Source organism: Sebastes fasciatus, chromosome 3, assembly GCF_043250625.1.
Source record: "Sebastes fasciatus isolate fSebFas1 chromosome 3, fSebFas1.pri, whole genome shotgun sequence".
Lineage (NCBI taxonomy): Eukaryota > Metazoa > Chordata > Actinopteri > Perciformes > Sebastidae > Sebastes > Sebastes fasciatus.
The window spans coordinates 12,392,652-12,411,547 of NC_133797.1; the positions used below are offsets into that span (position 1 = coordinate 12,392,652).

At 41.4% G+C, this 18,896-nt stretch overlaps 1 protein-coding gene across 1 annotated transcript in view; it reads left to right on the forward strand.

The window, feature by feature from the left end:
* Positions 1-10,577, forward strand: part of armh3 (armadillo like helical domain containing 3) — a 28,926-nt gene extending 18,349 nt beyond the window's left edge. Inside the window, exons 23-26 of the mRNA XM_074629009.1 lie at positions 291-366; positions 2,333-2,411; positions 7,234-7,350; positions 9,407-10,577. Coding sequence (XP_074485110.1) covers positions 291-366; positions 2,333-2,411; positions 7,234-7,350; positions 9,407-9,499 — 365 coding nt within the window. The 3' untranslated portion in view covers positions 9,500-10,577. The remainder of the gene's footprint in view (positions 1-290; positions 367-2,332; positions 2,412-7,233; positions 7,351-9,406) is intronic.
* Positions 10,578-18,896: the final 8,319 nt, after the last annotated feature.

An 18,896-nucleotide genomic window follows, 5' to 3' on the forward strand; every position in this document is an offset into this window, starting at 1 on the left:
TTTCTAGTTTCACATGATGCCAGTATCTTCACTCTAGCTTTAAATGTGAGCCTCCGAAAGATCGATATCGCATGTTGCGTTAATGCATTAAAGAAATTAGTGCCGTTAAAACGAATTTGCGTAAACGCGTTCTTATCACATAAACTTTGACAGCCCTATTTTTTTACACATTTAAGTGCTCTAGCCTTCCCTTTATTTCCCTAAACCTGACAGATGGAAATAGACGTGTTAAAGTGTGCCTGTATGTGTGCATCTAACTCTGTTTTTGTCTGTCATTCTCTGCCTTCTAGTTCTCAGAGTATCAACCAACACGGGCCAGTGGAAGGAGGCAGCCAGCAAAGTCACGCATGCCCTTGTCAATGTTCGGTAAATACACACACACACTCGCAACACACAAATACTGTATCCTAAGAAGGAGAAAAGAGTCATATTGGATTGAAGGGAGTTTCAAACATGATGGAGAAAGGACAAAATCAAAGTGAATGAAGTTAAGTCTTTGGATCTGTAATTTAGGTCTTCCATTCCCAGCTTATTCCTTTTCTTCCCTCCCTCCACTTCCTCCCCCGGGCCCTCTTTAAGCCTTTATCTCCTCCACCCCACCCCTGCTCCAGTCCACACACACATCCTCTACTTGGTCTCTCCTCCACCATTTCCCCCTGCAATCTCTCTTTCCTCCTCCACGTTCTCTGTGGAGATGATCCTCTGAGGTCAACCTGGCCCTGCGGGTGCCCGTACGAGCGGGATACTCCCCGAGGATTCACCCACTCAGCTGTGTTCCTGATGGAGCAGACTCCACGGCTTGAATAGGCAGTCACAAGGGTTAAAGGGAAGCAGGGAGGAAGAAGATTGAAAGAGTAATATTTGAAAGAATAGATGAATAAATGAATGAAAGCAGAGAGGAATAAAGAACCCACAGTGCTGAAATTAACTCAAATGAAGGGTCCAATTCCATTTTACTCCCATCAGTTCATTCTTCCATCCGCCGGCTTCCCGCACGTAAATGACAACTGAATCACCACTACGGAGTATTCTCTGCATATTTGTAACTATAATTTATTTGATATATGACGTACTCTAAGCCAGTACGAAATAAGCCATTTCATCTCACAGCTGTGCTTATTGCATCGACTTATATTTGAGCTATAAAGCAGTTTATTTCATGGAAATGGATGCTAATGCTGGAAAAGATTGCCTCTGAATTTACATCTGAAATTCCCTGGTGTGCTGCTCACACAATATGAAGGAGGCATTGAGATGGAATTGAACAGGAAGTTAGTTTTGGTGTTAAACAGTCAGTCTGTAACCGGGCTTGTTTAGAACTTCTTGTCAGAATTGCCAACTGCAAACCTTCAGTCTTTCAATATTATTACGTTGTTAGTTTGCACCTAAACAAGATTCTTAATGCTGCACTGCACCACAGAATAATATAATAGGATATAATATAATATAATAATTAGGGCTGTCAATCGATTACAAATATTTTGTGATTAATCGCATGATTGTCCAAAGTTAATCACGATTAATCGAAAATTAATCACACAATTTTTATCTGTTCAAAATGTACCGTAAAGGGAGATTTGTCAAGTATTTAATATTCTTATCAACACGGGAGTGGGCAAATATGCTGCTTTATACAAACGTATGTATATATTTATAACTGGAAATCAATTAACAACACAAACAATGACAAATATTGTCCAGAAACTGCATTTAGCATATTAATATGCTCAAATCAAAACATGGCAAACTGCAGCCCAACAGGCAACAACAGCTGTCAGTGTGTCAGTGTGCTGACTTGACTATGACTTGCCCAAAACTGCATGTGATTATCATAAAGTGGGCATGTCTGTAAAGGGGAGACTCGTGGGTACCCATAGAACCCATTTACATTCACATATCTTGAGGTCAGAGGTCAAGGGACCCATTTGAAAATGGCCATGCCAGCTTTTCCTCGTCAAAATTTAGTGCAAGTTTGGAGCATTATTTAGCCTCCTTCACAACTAGCTAGTATGACATTCGGCACACACATTAGGTTCCCTATATTCATATGATACCACTATCTTCACTCAGCACACAGCATTAAAACTGAGCCCGATACAACCTAAAAATTGTAAGTTGAGTTAAAGAAATTAGTGGCGTTAAAACAAATTTGCGTTAACTTTGACAGCCCTAATAATTATATAAGTCTTCTAATTCTGATTCATAGAGTTTTATGTTTCTATTGTCAGACAAAAGAATAAATGTGAAATAAGGCTGCCGGAATGAACCGGAAAGCAGACTGTCTCTGTCCACTCTGCTTCATATCAGAAGTGTTTGTGTTTTTGTCTTTAAGGGCCATTGTCAACCATTTTAATCCCAAGATTGAGTCGTACGCTGCCGTGAACCACATCTCCCAGCTGTCAGAAGAACAGGTAAACACAACACACACTTCCTCCTTTTACACTCTGACTAGAAGTAAATAAAAACGAACTTCAGCAACATCTCGGGGCCATTTGGGCGGAACTCCACTGAAACATCACTCTTGTCATTTCAAAAGTAAATGTTATGAATTTTTTATCACACAGTGAAAAAACACTCAGTACTTTATTTGAGAAGGGGTTCACTGCCTTTTATTTTGAAAGAATTTGCCTATTCATCAAGAAGTGCTTACAGTTATGTGGCAGAGATGGATGACTCAGACATCGCTCATTGTGATGAGACACCTAGAAGAGCCGCTGTTATCACCACACACCACTGAGCTTTAAACTCATCGTGGCTGAGTCATTGCACACAGTTCATGCAGGTGGGAGGACCCAGTTCACAACAAATATGAAGCTTTTTACGCCGCACACGACAGATGGTGACATTCACATTTTAGCTGCTGTCGCCTCTGGACACAGCTTTCATAGTTTTCTCCGAAACATACACAGTATTTACCTTTTATTGGACTTTTAATGGAAACATCACCCTCAAAAGAAAACTTGAATTAAAGTACAGTAAATGTTTCAGTTTCTCTGATGTCTGCAGGCCACACAAAACACAGAGGGAGAATTGAGTCGTTAAGAAACTGGACAAGCTGTGAAACGCTGAGTTATTCCTTCATCATTAGAGGGAAAAAACTTGAGCCTGTAAGGAGGCTGAACTTCACTGATACGAGCGTGGTGAGCTCCACTTAAGACTTTATCACTTATGTCAAATCGGTGAGGATAGGAAAACAGCCGGAAGAGTCCTTTTTTTACAAGCTGATAAGAGAGTGATGGATTTGGTCATTATACTCCCCAATTACCTCTCCGCTTTTATCTGCTAGATTTATTCACAACAAAGAGGGAAGGCAGAAGTTAGCTTAGGTGGTTTTATATGATATTAACACCCCTCTCATTAGATAAAGTGACTTTGTTTTTGATAATTGGTAGTTTTGAACAGTCTTCGTTCACATTAGTCGTCTTCGTGTATCATTGTCAGCTAATTTTATGCTGATACAAAAGTTGTGCGCCTGTATTGAAAAATAACAAGAATAACCATGTTGTTGCCTCCTACTGGCCTGTAGTGCAAATGCCTAAATAAGTTATTACCCATATTGGCTCCAATCTATTTTTAAGTTGCTAGCAGACAGTTGCTTATTTATACATCCAGCAGTTACTGAGCATCATCATCATTCATTTTGAGTCGTGTTTTGTGGCTATCTGGCGAAAGTCTGCTGTTTGGTATTGAGCAGGTAGGGTATAGTGGGATTTTTAGAGCTTTTTTAACTGAAAGCAGCTGCATGCCACGCCCAAAAACGCTGTTATGATAGCGCTGAGAGTGAGACCAAAACAGTTAAAGGACCAGTGTGTAACATTTACGGGATCTATTGGCAGAAGTAGAATATAATATTAATAACTATGTTTTCTTTAGTGTATAATCACCTGAAAATAAGAATCGTTGTATTTTCGTTACCTTTGAATGAGCCGTTTATATCTACATACGGTGCGGGTCCTCTTCACGGAGTCTGCTATGTTTCTACAGTAGCCCAGAACGGACAAACCAAACACTGGCTCTAGAGAGGGACATTCGCGTCTTCACGTTTTTGTGTCGGCCACCGTAGTTCTCCTACATGCTTGGCACACAGGAGAAGTTTCAGTTGGTTGCAATCTGCAGCCTCGCTGCTAGATGCTGCCAAATCCTACACACTGCACCTTTAAGTCGTGGGTTGGACAACTACAAAGTGATGTAGACACACAATCGATTTTAAGTGGAGATAAGTGGCTGAAATTGCCAAACAGTTTGCTGAGCGTTGTTTTCTTTGGTTGCTGCAGTCTCTAAATCTTCTGCAGCCGCTGTAGATTTCTGTCAACGGCATGTTCGTTGTTTACATAACTCACGGGGAAGGCAAAATGTCGCCACACCGGTGACTTCAGGGAAGCAGGAGGATTTTCCAGTGCTGTTGCTTCTCAGTCATCTCCAACTTTGACAGCGGCTGTGGTGTCTCAAAGTGCATCTGCTGGCTGCCTGTAAGATACGCTATGTCGTCCTTGAAGGGACAGGGACGTAGAATTTTTTCCAAAATCTTCACATGGCTAGTAGCAGTACTTACACAGTAACAACAATACTCTCCCCTCATTCCCTGTCTTCTCCTCCTGCCGTCTGTCTAATAAATGAACAATGCCCAAAAAATACTTTTTATAAAAAAACAGTCCTTTTGGAGCACGGTAGCTTGCTAGTCTCAGAATTTTATGAAATGTAGGTTGGATTTTCAAAAGGCAGGAGAGAATTGAGTGGACTACATCTAGAGTTACATCTTACCTCAGGCTGAACAAAATAATGTTCACAGCAAATGGACACCAAAGGTAAAGTCCCCTGTAAATTCATCTCCCAAAAAATCAGCCTGTCGCTTCTTGCTTTCTCCTTACTCTCTGCCGCAGAGTGCAAAACCGTGGTACCGCCAGTCGCCGTCTGACTTCTGTCGCTCCTAAAGTATTGGCATTATGGTCAGGATGGCCTCAGAGCGAGGCGAACTGCGTTACCACGGTTTTGCACTCGGCGGCTCATGTTACTACAGTCTTTGAAAGGGAGGGTGAGTGGAGGGGTACTTAGTTGGTTTCGATCTATAACCACACCACTAGATTCCGCCAAATCCTTCACACTGTACCTTTTAAAGACTTTTGGTTGTGCTTTTATGTGAAACTTTGATGCTGCAGTCTTGGCCAGGACTCCCTCGAAAAAGAGATTTAAAATCTCAATGGGAATATCCTGGTAAAATAAAGGATAAATAATCAAAATAAATCTTAGTGATGAACGTTAATGTAACCAGAGCAGCTCTCCAGTGCACAGCTGTGGACTCAAACCTGTATTATGGGGCAGAGCGGAGTTAGAGACTTATTGGTCCATTTGAGGGACGTTCAGATCAGTCAAGTTCAAACAAAGTTTGTTTTTCCTCCTGTGTGCCTCTGTCCCTCTCCCTGTTTTTAAATGAAGTGTGAAACCTTGCATTTCTTTTGACATAGAGTTCTCGACTCACACGCATACAGACACAGTAACCACCTGCACTCCATCCGCCTGCAGCGCCTTCACTCCCAACAGTGACACTAGAAGATGGATTGCATCCAGAAACACACAGCATTAAAATGAGCTGCTGTACTCTCTGTCTGTCTGTCTCTCACCCACAATACCATATTAGAGTCGAGACACACTTGAGCACCCGCAAGGCCGCGCTGCAAGATAAACACAATGACAACTGCGTGCATGCAATCATATCTGCTTAGTGATGCAGAAAGTTGCTCAGGGGAGTCGACAAAACCGCTGAAACAAACACTTATCATCCCGGTGTTTGCTAAAGCAGCATGTGGTAAAGGTTACATTGTCTTGACTTCTCTTTAATTCTTCATTTACTTTTCATTTCTTGCTTCTAACCAGTTCGTCATAGCTCACGCTTCTCCCCCCCCCCTCCTTTCATATTTCCGTCCTCTCCATTCGCCACCAGTGGAGGTAAAAAAAACCTAAACACACATTAGTTGAGGTCACCATTCAAACCTCCCTCCACATTTCCACAGAGAGAGGTAGGGTGATGGAGAGCTGTGAGGGAGAGAGAGATATGAGTATGAATTTTTCATCAGTGTACCATCAAGAGGTTGAAATAAAAACAACAGCACTTTTTCCCCTGTAAGCAGAGCTGTAGATTTTTTAGAAGTAAATAAAAGGACGAAGAATGTTTTCCCTTCTGTTGATTTAAATTTCAAAATACCAATTCAGGTGTAAAGTAGATATACTACCAGAGCTAAAGTAGAATATGTACGTGTTGTGTGTGTTCCTTCATTGAACACGTATAGGTTAACATCTGTGTGTTTATCTGGATGAAAGCTGGACTCGTTTGAGAGGAGTGTTTGTGTGTGTGTGCGTTTATAGAGCTTCTCTGGGAAGCACGACAAAGCGCGGCTCATGCATCTCATTGTGAATGTTTCATGCTGTGTGGAGTGTTGCAGGGACATTAATAAAATAATGAAAAAGGTCTGCTTAGGGGCTATTTCACGGCTGAATGGGGGGATGGCAGGGGAGGGAGTGTGGAGAATCTCTGCATAATTACCTCTGATTTCAGCTCACCTTCTCATCTCAGCTGGACTTTACTTCAGGCATGTGTGTCCTGTGCACTTTATAACCATAGCACACACACACGCCCACTTTGTACTGTATCTGCTTGATTGGATTTGTACACTGACCTTAAAATGATGAAGTGAGTCCTTCCTAAAGCAAAAGTGCCCTTATTGTGAAAGTCTGCAAGTCTAACTAGATCTCACTGGTACAGACACACAGAGAGGCTCAATTTTGTAACAGATTAAAGAACAGTCTCCTCATCTGAAAATAAAAAACACTATAAAAACAACCACTGTTAGATAAACCTAACAAAGTTCTAGCTAATGGTGTGCATTTTTTTAGAGAAACAGGCCCAAAAAAACAAGTAAGAAAGCAAATAGAAGGCTAAAAAAATCAATCTATTTGCAGATGATGCGTCCCTTTTTCCAAACGACGAATCACATCCCTGATTACAGAGTTGACCCTGAGAGTTAGCAGTTAGTGACTGGAAATAACGAGGAGAGGAACCAGATGGAACCAGATCATGATCTCTCATTCATAAATAAAGATGCTGTAATGAAGTATTAAATACATTTATTAATATTTTAGTGTTTGGTGACTACCCAAGTTAAGTGTTCACTATTCGCTTTAAACACAGAGTTATGCAACACGTTAATTTTTTGATTCCTTATCTGTCCCCCCCGTTAGGTGTTGGAGGTGGTTCGGTCCAACTATGACACACTGACGCTCAAACTGCAGGATGGTTTGGACCAGTTTGAGAGATACTCGGAGCAGCCCAAAGAGGCTGCCTTCTTCAAGGAGCTGGTAAGAGACAGAGAGCAATGTATTGTGGGTGCTAATGTGGTCTACTAAGATTCAGGTTCTGTAGTGTCACTCCATTTAAAGTCAGTGGAGGATGCTCTGCATTGAAGAGGAGGGTATACACATTTAGCAACTTTTTTTTTTAACCCAGATTTTACGTCCTTAAGCACCTAAAAGTGTTTGTTTTTTGCTGCAGCATGACACGTGTCACTGATGTTTACAATAAACAAGGGCTTTTTGCAAAGTTGACAGCTGAGAAAATGATTCCAGTAATAAGTGAACAGAAATGACCAGAGTAGGTTAAAAAACTGTTAAAATATAGTGCTTGCAGTGCAAATGATATTTTTAAAGTTAAATTTTCACCTGGACTTTTGTATTATTGATAATTGATGTATGTGATTCTAACGTTTTTCTTTTAAAAAAAATAGAGAACTCATAAATTATACAATGTATTTAACAAAACATGAGTCAATCACAGTGCGGTATAGATAAGCATGAAAAATGAGAGATGCACTCGTCACACACCACCAGCAGGAAACAATGGCAGTGTTACAATAAATGGCTCGTTCTTTGGTAAAGGGGTATTCCACTGATTTAGTTGGGAAGTTGGAAGGCTTGTGAGACAAACATCAAAATAAGAATAGTCAACAAGGAAGCAGCACAGGCTGAGATATCCTGACTTCTATGCTGTGTTTCAATTCACATACTTTTGTACTTAAACTTGCTATACACGGATGTTGTATTCATAACGGCCAAAACGTTGAGTGCTGAACGCTCTTCTTCTCATCCTCAACGGTCTCCATCTTTGCGATGTAGGGGAGGGGCCACCAACCCGTTTTAGACTTGTGAAGGCGGGTGAGGAGGCTGCAGCGGTTGCGATTGAAATGGCGAACATCAAACTATACAAATTTAAGTTATACATGTGTTTTTTTCACTAAGTACAACTATACTGTAGTCGGATAGAAGCCATTATTGGGTTATTTTATCCATCTGAATTGAATTACTGCCGATACAGCGTGATGTCCGTGGCTGACTATCACCAGCTGATCTAACATGCTTCCCTTAAGTGCATAACGGCCGTGTGTGTTTTGAGACAACACTACCTGCCATCAAAATTCACGCACTACGCGAGTAAGTACGTAGTGTGCACGGTGTACTACACGGAATCAGAATTGAGACACAGCTAGTCCCTTATATGGACTTGCTGTAAACTCTAAAAGGGCTACATCCTACCCTTCCCATAATGCAACTCAATAGAGTCTGCCTGCCATCCCTGCCTGGTAAATGCCGACATCTTTCAACTCTAAGTCAAATTAAAGGTATATGCAAGAATTTCCTAAAAAACAATGTAGACTGATAGAAAAGTAATCCCTCTCAATCATCACTTATGACCCTCTGGAAGTGTGTGGTGGTGTCTGGTTCTGCAGAGACCCTGCAGCCCTCTGCCTGGATTTTCTCATTTCTTCTTATTTTGCTGTGTTCGGGACTCTTCTGAGCGTCAGCAAAGTGGCTTTGTGCCAGCGTGCAGGGTGTGCAGCCAGTTCAGGTCCTCAAATACCGTCTCTTTGTCACGCCCCTCGATGTCTGACACCGAGGCACAAGTCCCCCTTTGGCTTTGTCAGATACAAAGGGGTCGTATTTGACTGATGAGAACGGGTTTGTTGCATCCCCTGCTCCTCTGTCTCTCCTCTGCTGTGTGCAGAGTGTGGTGGGTCAGTTTGACCGAGAGCAGCGTTGAGCCAAAGAGGACAACGTTGCAGTTAGTTTTGTGTTTATTTGTGCTTTAGAACGTAACCGCCTTGAAACAATCAGAAAATAACGTTTTATTTCTCCGATTCACTGCTTTGTTCTCCCTAACGCCGCTCCCTCTCTTCATTCACTCTATAGCTCCCTCCTGCTCTCTCTCCCTCACTCGCTCGTTCGTTGAGTCGAGGAGGAGGGAACAACTTTGAATGCCAACCGATAACTGTTACATATTATACCTTTAAGTTACGGACAGTTTGCACAGTTTGGTATCTCTTTGACCTGGTAATAAATGTCCCTCTCTGTCTGTCTCCAGGTGCGCTCCATCAGTCTGAATGTGAGGAAGAATGTGTCTCTGAACACACTGAGTCAGGACGTCCTGCTCAAAGAGTTTTCCACCATCTCCTGAGACACACACAAACACACATCCAGCCTCCTCCTCCCTTCAGACGGACAGACACATTACATTTGTGTGCGTGTGGACATATGCACATACTTTCACACATACAATACAATACAATACAAACACCAACAAGTACAATCCTCGATTGTTCTTTCCACGACTCGTCCTCATCTTCTTGAACTGAACAATGGACACAGAGACACACTGACAGGCTGGATGCACCTTAAGGTTAGACCTGAACACTCTCCGGACTACTTGCCCCCTTTGTGGTCGTTGATATATGTGTTATAATTTAAGGAAGTGCCCGTATTGCACTGGTTCCTCGTGTTCAATCTGCAGTATTGGCTGGACTGTTAACTGACACACGAAAGTTTGGATTTAATTGAATTCCAGTATTTTTAACCCAGATGATCATCTCCAACTTTTGTGCCACCGATGATGTTGTAAGTAGCTTCCGCTGTCAAACTGATCCCAGTACAGATTTATGATTTATCTCCAGTAATTATGCGAGAAGATTTAGTGAAACATTATGTCCTTCCTAACAACATCGGTAACGGTGACCCTGGGCCTTTTTGAGTTTGAATATTATTGTAAATCCTCTTTGATTAGAGCATTAATTCTTTCTTTGCGGCTGAATGCGTGTTGTGCGAATGTTAACTTAATTCTCTACATGTTCAAAACAAACTTACAAGTATTTTGTATTTACATGTTTGCTAAGGGGTAGAACATTTTAAGCCGTAGTTAAGAATGCTCTGAAGTGAAAAAAACATGTTATTGTTGTTGCAAACCGTTGCTTTTGATCAAAGCCATGACTAACATTCACTACTGCACGTCACACAAGTCATTGTCTCTATTAGTTTAACAAATTAATCTGAATGTGCCGAGTGGCTAGTTTCGAAGGAAAACTGTTCAAACAATTACTCGTTTCTCATTCAGAACATTTGAAATGATTATTTTTTTGACTGGAAGCAGATCTTAAATATGCAACTTCTTCAAGTGTAGGGTCTCGTTTCTTTCATCTCTAACTCCTGTAGGTATATTTATGTTTCTTTTTTAAAATAAAGGTTGGTTTCCTATTACTCAACTAGTGCTTTCTCTTTTGACTATTTACGGAAGAAACATCAAGAATAACTTGTTATAGCTAAACTAAGTTTCTTTCACATTCTTTGTACGTAAGCTTTGCAACAACTATCCTCGTCAGCTCGACACACGCACACGCACACACACACACACTGTCCTTTGCTGACACTGCCGACCGAGTCTGAGTCTGATACATCGGCCGTCAGTAGGAGACTTGATTTCTTACCCCCACACACTGCACAAGTGAAATATGACTTTTCATTCGATGAATATGGTCTTTGATAACAAATGCTTTTGTCTTGGATCATTTCTTTACTTGTTCAATGTTCAGCATTTATGAACTGTGGAGTTACAACTCGGCGAGTAAAAAGTCAAACAGCTTACACTCATTGATTCAGTGTGTTTGGGTGAGTTTGCAGAGAAGTGATGTCATTAAAATGCTAAAAGGTACACCTGAAGTAGCCTTGGTAACCGAGCGGTGGCAGTGCAGGCCATATAACCGCAACGTCTCAGGTTCGATTCTGGCCCTGGGACCTTTGTTGCATGTCATACCCCCCTCCGCATTTCTACACTGTCCTCTGTCAAATAAAGGTGGGAGTGCCACAAACAAATCTACACTTGGATCTATCACATTTATTCAACATCAGAAAAAAAGTTCAAATTGACTTTACATACAACTTTAAAGCTGCACAATTTTTTTTGGCCACCCGGGGGCAGCAGAACAAGCTGTAAACAGGTCGTGGCTAGAAGGTAAATTGCGAAACTCACGAGATGGTTACGGTTCGGATAGGTAGTTGGGCAGCGAGTCTCGTGAGAGTTTTTGCAATTTTTTGTAGGTTTTTGAAATTTGCGGGTTACCTTCTACCCTGTAAACACAAACAAACACGTTAGCGAACAGTTGCTTATTCACACATCCAGCAGACATAACGCAACATAATCATTCATTCGAAGTCGTGTTTCTGTCCATCTGATGAATGTAAGACAAATATTCATTCTCCTTTTAGTAGAGCTGTTCCGATACCATTTTTTCCTTTCCGATACCTGAACTTGCGGTATCGACTGATACCGAATTCTGATCCATTACAAGCGTGAAAAAAATATATATAGTTATTATTATTATTTAACAGCTGTTTACTACTGACTATGTGGATGTGATATGATTACTATCTTCGTTGTATGGCCTGGCTCAGGTTGTAAAACATGAACAAATACATAGTTTTACTTGTTGGATTTTCCACTGTGAAATATTGCCAAATGGCTGACATTTTCCTTGCTCTGACTACCGTTACCGTTACACTCTCCACTAGCATCGCACTGTTGTTGTTTGCTATTGTCATGTGACAAACTACCTGCAATCAGTTTTTCTTCGCTGCTCTAAAACAGTTGTTTCCAGTGGCAGCCATGATACATCCAGGGCGACAGCTCAGTGAAGGCTACTGTTTTGGAGTGGCGAAGAAGAATTGATTTCTGGTTAGACAAGTTGATTTTTTTTCTGGGTTAATAAATTATGTTATCGGATCGGTGCATAGACTGGCGTACTCGCCGATACCCGTTCCCAAACTTTGGGCAGTATTGGACGCAACTCGGAACAACGCTACCTTTTAGTTCCCTCATCCCTTATATTACCTCCACAAAGAGGTCGAGCCCAGATGATTGAGCGTAAAACCCCCGAAGGAGAGATAATGTGAGGATAGCAGTCACAATAAGTATGAGCTAATTACATCAGATTGTATGCACTGACACAAATGCTAATCAGTCTGGACACGCAATCACATAATGTTGTTGTGTGTTTACCAAGTTCCAGCTCTGATCTACTTAACTGTGTGAACAAGACTTTAAGCGAGAAAATGGGCCACACACCAGTCTGTTTACTCAATATGTGTTTTTGGAGAAGTGGCACGATGCAATAATGAGGGAGGAGTTCATAGAAAAGAAATATTCTGCAAGTCCACCGTGACTGAATATTTGAATGAGTAAATACCATATTTATCTGAGAAGTAAATAAATTGGAAGAGTGAGGTCTCGGTTGCTGAAACTGGCGAGAAAACAGAAACTATCCCGTTCCTCTCCTCTTTGTCCTCCATCTATCGCCCGGCCCCCTCCTGTTGTGAAACTAATTAGACAATATCTCTGATCAACTTTGTCCTCAAGCTACATCCTAATGATGTTTGCGCCTTCCGGCTCACACAAACAACCCCAACTGAATATTTTGTTTGTCAGAAGTGGCTCAAAGTAACAAGCAGAGGTCAGATAAGACTACAGGGGTCTGGACACATCAGGGATGAAAGTGCTGGATCTACATTTTCTCAGTAAATTTCTCGCACATTTCTGGAAGCCAGTTTCACATTAGGAACTCAACCTTTTGTAACTTGAGGCCCACTTCTGATTGTTAAAAAAATTCCAAGGGTCACCTTCCCAAATAAAAGACAAACTGGTCTATAATCGGGCGGCTGTGGCTCAGAGGGTAGAGCAGGTTGTCCACCAATCGGAAGGTCGGTGGTTCGATCCCCGGCTGCTCCGGGTCACATGTCGATGTGTCCTTGAGCAAGACACTTAACCCCAAATTGCTCCCGGAGGCATAGCCATCGGTGTGTGAATGAGTATTTAGATTAAATCCTGATGGGCAAAGTTGGCACCTCAGTAGCCTCTGCCATCAGTGTATGAATGTGTGTGTGAATGGGTGAATACTGACATGTAGTGTAAAGCGCTTTGAGTCGTCGGAAGACTAGAAAAGCGCTATAGAAGTCCAAGACCATTTAAGTATGTGTTATGCCACTGTCAGGTGTAATGACCATGAATCCAAAGTATACATGGTCATATTTCCTCACCAAACCCCTCCATTTTGTGTCTTTGCGTCCAAGACATACATGTCTGTAAAGGGGAGACTCGTGGGTACCCATAAAACCCATTTTCATACACATATCTTGAGGTCAGAGGTCAAGGGACTCCTTTGAAAATGGCCATGCCAGTTTTTCCTCGCCAGAATTTAGCTTAAATTTGGAGAATTATTTACTCTCTTTGTCGACAAGCTAGTATAACATGGTTGGGAACAATTGATTCCTTAGTTTTTTTAGTTTCATATGATACCAATATCTTCACTCCAGCTTTAAAACTGAGCCCGCTACAACCTCGGAAAGACAGAACAGCAGCCATCGGATTTTGAAGAGGTTAATCTAACTATTTGGCAGTACCTCCGCGGCCCACTAAGTGGCGCTCTGAGGCCCACAAGTGGGTCCCTGCCCAGTGGTTGAGAATAGCTGAGTTAGGTAAAAAAAAAGCCAAGTTCATTCTGAAACAATTCACACATGTTTGAAGAAGTGGTAGATTTCTGATAGGTTTTCATTTTCCCAATTAAGAAAGTTACTTGGTTTTAGTGGTGCATCGTCTGCATACTGGTAGCATAAGGGGCATATCGATACAACTTGGGAACTGTGCTGATAATAGGTGTTAAAACATATTTGACTATGTTCATTCATTGTCAGTACTTTAATTTAAACTGTAAACTAAGCTGCCACTGATTTCAAGAAGTGAGATTACAGCACTTTGCTCTAAAATCTGATAAATGAATTACTGATAAATTGGAACAGCTTACTCTAAAACCTTTGTAAAATGCATGCAGAAACTTAAGGGATCTAAATAATTTTTTTTCTTTAAGGTTGGCTGAACTACAGGATAAGGATAAAAGGAAACAAGTGCCTAAAATTAACATAGCAAAGACTACTAGCCATTCATCATAAAACCAATACATTTCAGAGAGGTAGAGTTACCACTTGAGATGATGTTCACTTATGTGTGGTGGTGACCCCAGTGCCCCAATGTTCCAGTCTGACCAGTCGAGATTTGGTCCATCAGGTGTTCGTACAGAGAGATGACAGATGTGTATAAAAAGACCAGACCACTCGGAAGACTTTGTTTTTCTCTTTTGGGTAAAACTATTATGTTTCCCTGACCAATCCACCTCCATTTGGTCCGGCTCCAACTGACTGACCATACAAGTGTCTTGCAGTAAGATTTCACTGTTGAGCAGTCAACTCTTAAAGCTTCAGTAGGCAGTATATTTTTGGCATCATTGGGCAAAAATTCCATAATAACTTTTCAGCATATTGTAATTCAAGACTTCTTCTAGACTTCTGCACCTCCTCATGGCTCTGTTTTCAGGCTTTCAAAAATCTAGCCCATGACAGTACACTTTGGCCAAACGCAGGTCATTTCAAAGAGAGAGCATTCCTATTGGCTGTTCATTCAACAGAGGCAGCTGTCAATCACTCGAGAACTCCGATCAAACTGTCAAACTAGGCAGCGCTCATCAAATATGAATCAATATTCTTTTACTGTAATGCCTATTTCTCACCTCAAATGTTTTCAGAAACATCTTGTAGTGTACTGTTTAGCTTTAAAATGAGAAAGTTTGCTCCGGCTGGTGGGCGGTGCTTGGTATTTCCTCAACTGATCTCAACATGGCTGCCGGGTCACAAACTTTCTAATTTTACAGCTAAACAGTACACTACAAGGAGTTTGGGAGTGATTGACAGCTGCTCAGAGACTATATAACAATATAGTGACTGTTTCATAATTCAATCATACTCCAGTACTACCTACTGCTGCTTTAAACACTTGAACGCACCAACAAGGAACCATTTCCAAAGAAGCCTCTCCTCATGCCCGCAGTACCACAACTTTCACCAAAAAAGCACTCACTCATTAATGTATAGTTGACGGGTTGCAGAGCCTTTAATGCAGCAACAGTGGGACCATAAACATTAATGATTATATCCTCCCTCTTTTCCCCCTTTCCCCTCTTTTTTCTGTCTTTGTACTTCTGCATCTAATTAAAACTGTGGAACAAAGTGCCGAAGTAAATTGCACTGATAAGCCTCTAATTGACATGCAAACATCATGTTAGTGCAAAGATCCATTTCCAGAGACGATCTTGTGGTTCTGGGGAATAACACTGTGGCATGTAAAGTGAACTCTGAGTGCGTGCATTTGCTTTTGTGTGTGTGAGAGAATGGTGAGTGTGTTTGTGGTTTCTGGAGATCACTTTGTGCAATGTCTTTTTAACTCTCAATCCCCCGACATGAGTCTATTCCAAATCCTCTAATTGTGTTGGCTGTATTGTAGATTGGGCAGTACATCAACTCCCTGATATAATCTGTGTGTTGTGTGTGCTGATGACAGCCTAGACGCTCAGACACAGCAAACCGCTCGCGTTTTTCTTCGACAACCCATTAACGCTGCTGTGTATTTATAACGTTTCATTTAAGCATATCAGCCTCCTCATCAAATATTCATTTGAGGGGAGATTGCCTGCTTTGTCTCGCCTGAACCCCCCCCCCCCCCCCCCCCCCCCCTCCCACACCTCCCCTCCCTCCGTCATCACCTCACCCCTTCATTTCTTTATCTGTGTCCTCACCTGTATTGAATCAACTCCTCTTTCCAGGGGTACACGTAAGCAGAAACACACCTCCTGAGGACATGTGGCACTATTTCTTTTACTGAATATTATCTTCTGTTTAGCACTGAGCAGCCGGTGCCAGCTCACCTGCTTGTGTGTGCTTCTATACTGTATCTATCAGTGTGTGTGTTATTCGTCACCTGTATCACGGCTCCACACCGTGCATAACTCCAGGCATCAATCAGAGCTCATTATTGGTTATCTGTCAGCTCCACTTTCCAGCCTGCAGCTATGCTAAACTTCTCTGTAAACCCCCGTGGGAGATAAACACCATCAATACTGCGAGATTTAACTGTCCCAAGACACACGATATATTCAAATACCTCTCCACTGTGTTCCCTCTGTCTTCTTCCGTTTCTCTTTTAACTTCCTCTCCTTTTCAGACGCACCACTATCCCTCTCTTTGATTCTTTTTACCTCACCGGGCCTCTTCTGGTGTCCAACCTTGCCTTTCCTTTGTATTTGTCCTGTTCTTTCCCAGAGCAGCTGATAGATATTTTCTCTCCTCGCCATCAGTCTTCCGACGGAGGATATAATAATCCTTCACTCGCCTGCCTGTCTATCTTTAAGGAAGCTTCACCACACTGTTTATCCCCCAATAAGCATTATTTAGCTTTTCTTGGCAAAAATGAGTTCTCTTTTTTTCCCCAATTACATTTATTTTTCTATGTGATGGTTTGAGAGTTAACGTTAAAGGCAAGCACACAATAGCATTGGTTTTTATAGGTAATCTGTCCTGGGTTGTGTGGTAAACATTTTGAAGGAACCTTCTACATTTATTCAACAGTATTTTGTTCTTTGAAATAGCTGAGCAACAATAAGGTTTGTGTTGGATTTTGAAGTGGGATTAAAGGAGCCCTACACCAATTTTTCAAAGTCTAATCACGGGGAGCACTACTCGGATGTATAATGTCTTCTGTGGCTTTGGGAGACATTCGCCAAGTCTGAAAAAAAATGACATCACTTGAGTAATCCCTTGTTTGCCTTGGAGAAGTTTGAACAGAAAACCTGCATTTCTGTTCTGGTTTTTAGTCGTGCTGGCACATAGGTGCTAGAATAGGGGGGACAACGAGACTTTTTCTCCCCCTACTTTCAGGTCTTATGGTAATAAAGTGGTCTAAGTCTAAGCCAGGTATTAAGGACATATAGAACTTTGGCGATAATGTCTATATGGCGTAACATGTTGGACCTTTATCCAATCATAATCAACCATTGTGTAGCCTAATTCAAATTAAATCAAATTGATCTGACATCCGGTCCGACATCCAGCCTGCCACATGAGCCAAAAATATTTGTTACACTTCTCAATGTGTGGGATTCAACTCGGCGGGTCGAGACGTCTCCCCGGCGCTAGCTGGCTATTGCATCGCATTTCCTCCGGTGCACCGGCTATAGGTTGGCTTGAAAAGGCCCAGATGAAGGTGGCTCGAGGCTCCAACCGTGAGTTCCCTCACCTGGACATCGCCACTTCCCGGGGCTGTGGAGAACTCGCCTCTTCCTGCGGAGAGGGACAGGTCTCTCGGTTCGACTGTCAACCGGGGCGGACTGTCCTCAGTGGATCACAGATCTGCAAAGTATGTCGGCAACCCGACCTGTCTTGAAACACGGACCCTGTCTTGTTTACCATGCTGTGTTGGTGGGACTTTTTGCCGTGTCATCGCCATTCATATACAACTAATGTGTTTATGATTAAATTGTTTACAAGAGCACAAAATGCTTCATAGATCTAGCCTCTTCATTTTGCTGTCAAAGTGCACCAAATTGATGCATTTAACTTTAAAATGTACAACATTTTCTTCTGGGGGAGCTTGACCCCGGACCCCCCCCTAGACGGTCAGAGGTCCACCGATCCTGTGGGAAACATTGTATTACGTCATCCAAAACTGAATGTCCCCCCTCACTTCAAAACTTTCACAAATCGATCCACCACTTTGATCCAGACTGAAGTATTTGATAGATTGCCATGACATTTTGTACAGACATTCATGTTCCCCTCACTCTTCCTCTAGCGCTACCAGCAGGTTCAAGTTTTCACTGTGAAATATCTTAATAGGATACTAGGATTGCACAACCTTTCATGGTCCCCAGATGATTAATGCTAATGACTTTGGTGATCTTCTGACTTTTCTTCTAGCGCCACCAAGCGGTCGACTTTTATGTTTTGAGTATAAAGTCTCAACAACTGTTCAATGGTTGGCCATGACATTTGGTTCAGGCAGTCATGCAGACATTATTTAGTTATTTATTTATTTCGGTGCGATTTTCTCTGTGCATTTCACTGCTATAGCTAGCTAGCAGATAGTCATGCACCCTGACCCCATGATGACACATGTTGAGTGACAGTCCCCTCATTTGCATAATGAGGCAGAAATGAATAAAAGAAATGTGTAAAGAAATTTATAAAGAAAAGAATACAGAAATAAATAAGTTTGGGGAAATAAATAAGGGGTGGAATGCAAAGGGAAAATCGGACAGAAATAAATAAATGCATAAATACATAAATAAATATATAAATATGTATATAAATATAATATATAAAAAATAATGCAAAAATAAATAAATAAATAAAAAATAAATAAATACAGAAATAAAAGGGAAAGAGTCAATAAATAAGGGAATTCATACAAAGATAAATAAATAAAAATATCAGAAATATCAATTTTTGTCACATTTTATCAATTAATTAATGGCTGTCTATTTGTAATTTTATTTTTTGCTACATTTAACGACATTTATTTATTTATCGAGTCATTTATTTATTTTTGATTTTGGCATGTTCCGTCCTCCATAGCTCTGGTATCCTGACTGTGAGAATTTCAACATGAATACTTCCAATGAACCAGCCAACCATTCTTTAATCTGGAGACA